The following is a 5,931-nucleotide window of genomic DNA, read 5'->3' as shown; positions in this document are numbered from 1 at the left end:
ATTATTAATATATTTATTTTTAGATTTTAAAGTATTATATATATATATTTATATGTATGTATGTGTAAAAAAACTTTGTTATATTGATATATAATTTATAATATATAATTTATTATTTATATAAACATATTATGTTACTTAGCAGTGCCACTGTAGTCATTTTGTGTAGTCATTTTTGCAGTGTGTATTTGCATGTTTTTGGCTCCTCCCACAGGGCGTGTCTGATGGTGCCGCTGTTGTGGTCATAGCCAGTGAGGACGCACTGAAGGCTCACAAACTCACCCCATTGGCTAGAATCGTGGCCTATCACACCTCAGGCTGTGATCCCAGCATCATGGGCATTGGTGAGTGCTCTGTCCACCAACATACTTTCCCCACTACGTGTAAAAGAATAATACATCAAATCATTCATAATGTTTTGTAAATGCGACAGGACCTGTACCTGCCATCACAGAAGCTCTGAAGAAGGCTGGTCTTACACTCAAAGACATGGATCTGGTGGAGGTAGATTATAATAACATACTCTGGGTTTCTATTATTTTGTATGACACTATGCATGCATTTAGGTGGTGACGTTTCCAGAGATGCTCGAGCAGGTTTGATCCAGAGTTTCATGTATCTGTCAGGTCAATGAAGCGTTTGCTGCTCAGTATCTGGCTGTGGCTAAAGCTTTGGGCTTGGACCCTGCAAAGACCAACGTGAATGGAGGGGCCATCGCCATTGGACACCCTCTCGGGGCCTCTGGGACGAGAATCACTGCACACCTCGTTCATGAGCTCAGGTAAAGACCGCTCTTCAATGTCAACATGAAATGACTTTCCTAATGCACAGGTGCATCGTTCATTAATGCATTTCAAGGAAGTGTTTGTGTTCGTAATTTTTCCTTTACTTTTACTTAATTAGAAAATATTCATACAGTATTAAATAAACACAGAAAAAAAGGGGGGAAAAATAAATAAAACAAAGAAACAAGGGGTACATTTTGTTTTTGATGTAAGAATAGGTTTATGTTTGGATTTTTTTCTTTTTTTACTTTATTATATTTTTTTCTAGAAAATGTAACTTTTTTAAAAATATAAATAAAACACCTTTTGGTATAAAAGTAAACTTAAAAAATAAAAAGTATTTTTGTTTCTTTTTAAAATGTGGGAAATAAAATGTTAAAAGTTATAAATGAATGAATACATAAATATATAGCAAACTGAGAAATATTAGTGCAAAAGCATCGCATGTAAACTCGTGCATTTTTTCTGATGTCAAAACATAAACTAGATAAATATATATAAGTAAAATCTATAAATATAGATATAAATGTCTATAAATAAAAACAGCCTTTTCACAAGAAATATATATTTATTGAAAAAATATAATATTATATAGAATATAATATTAAAATATTTAGTTTTCTTTTTTTAAATATAGGGCATAACTAGAAATTAAACAAATGAATATATGAGAAATATCAGTGCAAAAAAAACATGCATGAATTCAGTTTTTTTCTGAGATCATATAAATAACAGCCTTTTCATAAAACAAACATGAAATTGTGAAAATAAATAAATTACAAATAAATAAATAAACAATCTGTACTGTAACTTCCTGTGGAGATTTTTTTTTCTGTGACCAACCAATTAAAAAGTGCTTCTTCTCATCGACTAACATTTGGTCAGCTATCAGGGGGCAGCCCTGTGTTTTGTGTTGACTTATTTTTAGGATGCATAATCCCGATCATGCACTGCTGTATTTCTATTGCATGAAGTCACTCTGTTCTCTGTTCGCAGGAGACGCGGTGGGAAGTACGCAGTCGGCTCTGCCTGCATCGGTGGCGGTCAGGGCATCGCCGTCGTCCTGGAAAACACAGACTGAGAGAAACTAACACACACATGTTGAGGAGACTCCTTGCGAACAAATCAAGTCAAATTCAAAACCTAATTCACACCGTCCCAAAGTCTGAAGCAAAAGTGTCCGTCCACAAATGTGGAGTAATAACAGTTTATTTTGCACATGATGATTGTTCCTTTAAAATCATACGATTGGCTTCCCCACGTGTTTGGTTATGGGACAGTGATGCTGTAACGTGCCTTATTTTTGTCACTGTGCCTGATCTAACATAAGCTGTTTCCCAGAAATGTAATATACTTCATTGTGATTCAGCTCCATGTCACTAAAACTCTTGATTGTGGACTTGAAAATGGTTTTGTATAATGTTGATAAATTGTTGGGGAGTGAATTCTTGTCAGATTCACTCACCTGAACTCTGACTGTTCTCATCAATAAAGAATGAGCTGTAAAATACTGCATTTTCTCTCTCTTGGCCTGCAGATGTATTCATATAAAGGTAGAGTTCTACATAATGCAATAACAAAGCTGGATTCTGACCATGATTCTTTAAATAAATGACTTTAAGAATAACCTTTAGTCTTCTGATTCTAAATCAGTCTTCACATTCTGTTTAAGTTAATCCAGGGTTATCTTGTTACATGTTTCACATGTAGCTGCGTAGAAATAACATCTAAATTACAAGCGTTAAATATTGTATCTGGGATTAAAAGTGTTAATAAAATGTGCGTATGTATGTAGAGTGGGGGAAGTCGTGGCCTAATGGTTAAAGAGTCGGACTCATAACCCAAAGGTTGTGGGTTCGAGTCTCGTACCTGCAGGGATTGTAGGTGGGGGGAGTGAATGTACAGCGCTCTCTTCCACCTTCAATACCACGACTGAACTGCCCTTGAGCAAGGCACCGAACCCCCAACTGCTCCCCGGGCGCCGCAGCAAAAAATGGCTGCCCACTGCTCCGGGTGTGTGTTCACAGTGTGTGTGTGTTCACTGCTGTGTGTGTGCACTTTGGATGGGTAAATGCAGAGCACTAATTCCAAGTATGGGTCACCATACTTGGCCACATGTCACGTCACTTGTCACTTTAGAGTGTGCATATATACTAATATATAATGATTTCTGAAGAATCGTGACACTGAAGACTGGAGTAATGATGCTGAAAACTTGGGTTTGAGCACAGAAATAAATTACATTTTAAAATCTATTCACATAGAATACGGTTATTTTAATTTACAATATTATTTTACAATTTTTAATGCATTTGTAATGCGTTTTTGATCAAATAAATGCAGCCTTGGTGAGCAGAAGACTTTTAAAAACATTTTAAAATCTTAATTATTCCAAACTTTTGACCGCCCTAAAATGTGTGTATATATATATATAATGTATATACATGCATATACATTACAAAACTGCATGCATTGACAGCAGTAAAATAATCAAATGAACTACTCTACTGTATGATTGCAGTCTGACCTTTCGTTTCTAAATCAAATGTATTGCTTCAATTTATTTTCTACAACATACAAATTGAGCTCCAATTTCATAAAATAACTTGACGAACATTTCAAAGGAGTATTTCCATTCCTCGCCCAGTGATCGGCGCTCTTGACTCCATCGTGCGGCCGTAGAAGCGCCTGCGCCTTTAAGACGAAAAATGACGGAAGACGAACCCCGAGCGTCATACGTCACGACTACATATACGTCAAATGCCCGGATGTCGGTCTTTTTTTTCTAGCTGAAGGTAATTGTGGCGTTCGTGTCTGTTTTCTCCAAACACAATCTGAGTTAATCGGTTTCATCTGATCTTAAAATCTCACTCTGGATCATATATGAATGTTTCAAGATACCTATAGCGTTAGTAACTGAATATTTGTGTATGTAGTGTGTGTTTTACGTACGTTACGAGTGTTCGGTGCGCGCCGAGGCCTGGCACCGGGTCTGTGTGAACCGATGCGGGATTTCTGTCTTTATATTCACATTAAAGATCGTAAAGTAGTACGCGGCGGGTAGTCATATGTATATAGTGTCGAATAGGTTATATAATGATGTTTTGTCAATCTATGTAGGTGTTTATGTATGTGCTTTAGCCTGTTCGCAATGCTACATCAGGTCACGTTGAGTTACTGCAGCCCCATGCTGAAGAGTCATAACGTTATATTTATGTATGTGTATGTATATATATATATGTGTGTTTGTGTGTGTATATATATATATGTATGTGTGTATGTGTGTTCATTTAAATGTTGCACGATTAACAGTCACTATATGCAACAGTCTAATTAAAGTCTAATTAAAAGCTTCTCATTGATTTGAGTATAATTAGTAGAATAGTTGTGTTGTTGAAAAGCACTGTTGAGATGTCAAGTCTCATTCATTCATTTGTATAGTACTTTTCATAATGGACCTGTTTTCAGAAAAGCTCAACTCTGGAGTGATGCATGTATTTTTGTGTGCATACATGTTTTAATAACTCCTGTGTTTTCTCAGATGGCTGAGGGCGATAAGAAGAAGAAGGCCCATAAGCATGGCAGCCGTAACCCTGTCCTGGTCCGGGGCATCGGCCGCTATTCCCGCTCGGCCATGTACGCTCGCCGGGCCATGTACAAGAGGAAGACTAAAGCTCCCGTGACGAAGGTCAACGTTTGTGTGTTCAATGCAGGATCACAGAGCTCACCTCAAACCAGGTGTTTTCTGACACTTTGTCTTGATGTTGCAGGTTGAAAAGAAAATTAAGGAAAAGGCTCCCTCCACAGCCACCAAAACTGTCGGCGGAGACAAAAATGGAGGCACTCGTGTGGTCAAACTGCGCAAACTGGTGAGCAAAAGACAGTTATGACCAAATCACTGAGATTTGTTTGGGAGCAGAAATGTAGAACCATGAACGTCTCTTTTGCGTTTGTCCGTTTCGACCCTGGTTTTAACTTTACATTTGATTTAATGCAGATTTTCTTTGATCTATGAGGCAAATTAGTTTTAAAATACTTTTGTGAGATGTCTTTAGCCTTATATATTCTTTCCCTTATCTCTCACACTTTTGAGACTTGAATTTTGTTAATAAACATGGACATGCATGTCTGTTGATGAACCATTGCAGAATGAAAAAATTCTTTTAAGGAAAATTATACAAGTGATTAAAAAATTAAAAAAAACTCTTCAGAGTAATATTTACAATGTTTTGAATATGTAGGTTTCATAATTGTTTTTGTGTGCATCCATAAGTCAAGTTATAAATAATAAAAATCTATTTAAATCCATTGATTAAAAAGGATTTGATATTGTTAGTGCTCATAACATTGAAAAAGCAAATAATTAATAATTAAAAAAAGTTAATAAGGAATTAAGTTGAATCCATCCATTGATTTCAAAGGAGTTGATACTGGAAATTTTCAGAATATATGGTATAAATGTCATAATGCTGGTCAAATAAAACTTCTAATCAATATTAAAAAATGTGATGCAAGAAGGTAAAAAGAATTAGGGAATTATAATAACTTCAACTGAATTCAAAGGAGTTCAAACTGGTCGTTCTTGGATTATATTTTCTTAAGTTTAATTGCATTCATCATTGTCACGTTGCCGTTTGTGGTGTTTTGTGTCCAGCCCCGTTACTACCCCACAGAGGACGTGTCCCGTAAGCTGCGGAGTCACGGCGTCAAGCCCTTCTCTCAGCACCGCAGGAAACTGCGCAAGTCCATCAGCCCCGGGACTGTCCTGATCCTGCTGACCGGACGCCACCGCGGGAAGGTACACGCGCATCTTCTCCATCTATCCGGCTTTCTAGGATCCCAGCATGCTGTGGTTTTCAAATCACGGCTTCCAGTACATTTACATTCAGTCATTTAGCAGACGCAATATATATATATATATGCGCATGCATGCATGCACGCACACATACAAAACAAAAAAAGTAGTTCGAATAAAAAAAGAATAGAGAAGGCTAGTGTTAAGCCCCGTTCACACCAAGAACGATAACGATATTAGCGTCCACACCAGCGACCAATATCGTCCGTTTTATTCGAAGCGCACGCTCGTCTGCCGCTTTAAATTCTCAAGCTCGTTACAGCAGGATTGATTCTGATTGGCTGTCAATTT

The 5,931-nt window shown here is 37.1% G+C and overlaps 2 protein-coding genes across 4 annotated transcripts in view; both read left to right on the top strand.

The window, feature by feature from the left end:
• Positions 1 to 2,295, top strand: part of LOC107671002 (3-ketoacyl-CoA thiolase, mitochondrial-like) — an 8,411-nt gene extending 6,116 nt beyond the window's left edge. For both annotated transcript variants that reach the window (XM_016463819.1, XM_016463818.1), the window contains 4 exons: positions 215 to 344; positions 434 to 504; positions 627 to 781; positions 1,782 to 2,295. In XM_016463819.1, the coding sequence (XP_016319305.1) occupies positions 215 to 344; positions 434 to 504; positions 627 to 781; positions 1,782 to 1,866 (441 nt within the window). In that variant the 3' untranslated portion in view covers positions 1,867 to 2,295. The remainder of the gene's footprint in view (positions 1 to 214; positions 345 to 433; positions 505 to 626; positions 782 to 1,781) is intronic.
• A 1,231-nt stretch (positions 2,296 to 3,526) lies between these two features.
• Positions 3,527 to 5,931, top strand: part of rpl6 (ribosomal protein L6) — a 3,585-nt gene continuing 1,180 nt past the window's right edge. The window contains exons 1-4 of one of the 2 annotated variants that reach the window (XM_016463822.1): positions 3,527 to 3,580; positions 4,327 to 4,473; positions 4,556 to 4,654; positions 5,440 to 5,583. In XM_016463822.1, coding sequence (XP_016319308.1) covers positions 4,327 to 4,473; positions 4,556 to 4,654; positions 5,440 to 5,583 — 390 coding nt within the window. In that variant the 5' untranslated portion in view covers positions 3,527 to 3,580. Of the gene's footprint in view, positions 3,581 to 3,657; positions 3,694 to 4,326; positions 4,474 to 4,555; positions 4,655 to 5,439; positions 5,584 to 5,931 lie in introns of those variants that run through there. The other variant, XM_016463820.1, reaches the window with a different exon arrangement.

The sequence above is a fragment of the Sinocyclocheilus anshuiensis genome, unplaced genomic scaffold (genome assembly GCF_001515605.1).
Source record: "Sinocyclocheilus anshuiensis isolate Anshui unplaced genomic scaffold, SAMN03320099.WGS_v1.1 scaffold332, whole genome shotgun sequence".
NCBI lineage: Eukaryota > Metazoa > Chordata > Actinopteri > Cypriniformes > Cyprinidae > Sinocyclocheilus > Sinocyclocheilus anshuiensis.
The sequence above is the reverse complement of the archived record's forward strand: the minus strand, read 5'-3'. Positions and strand labels throughout refer to the sequence as shown.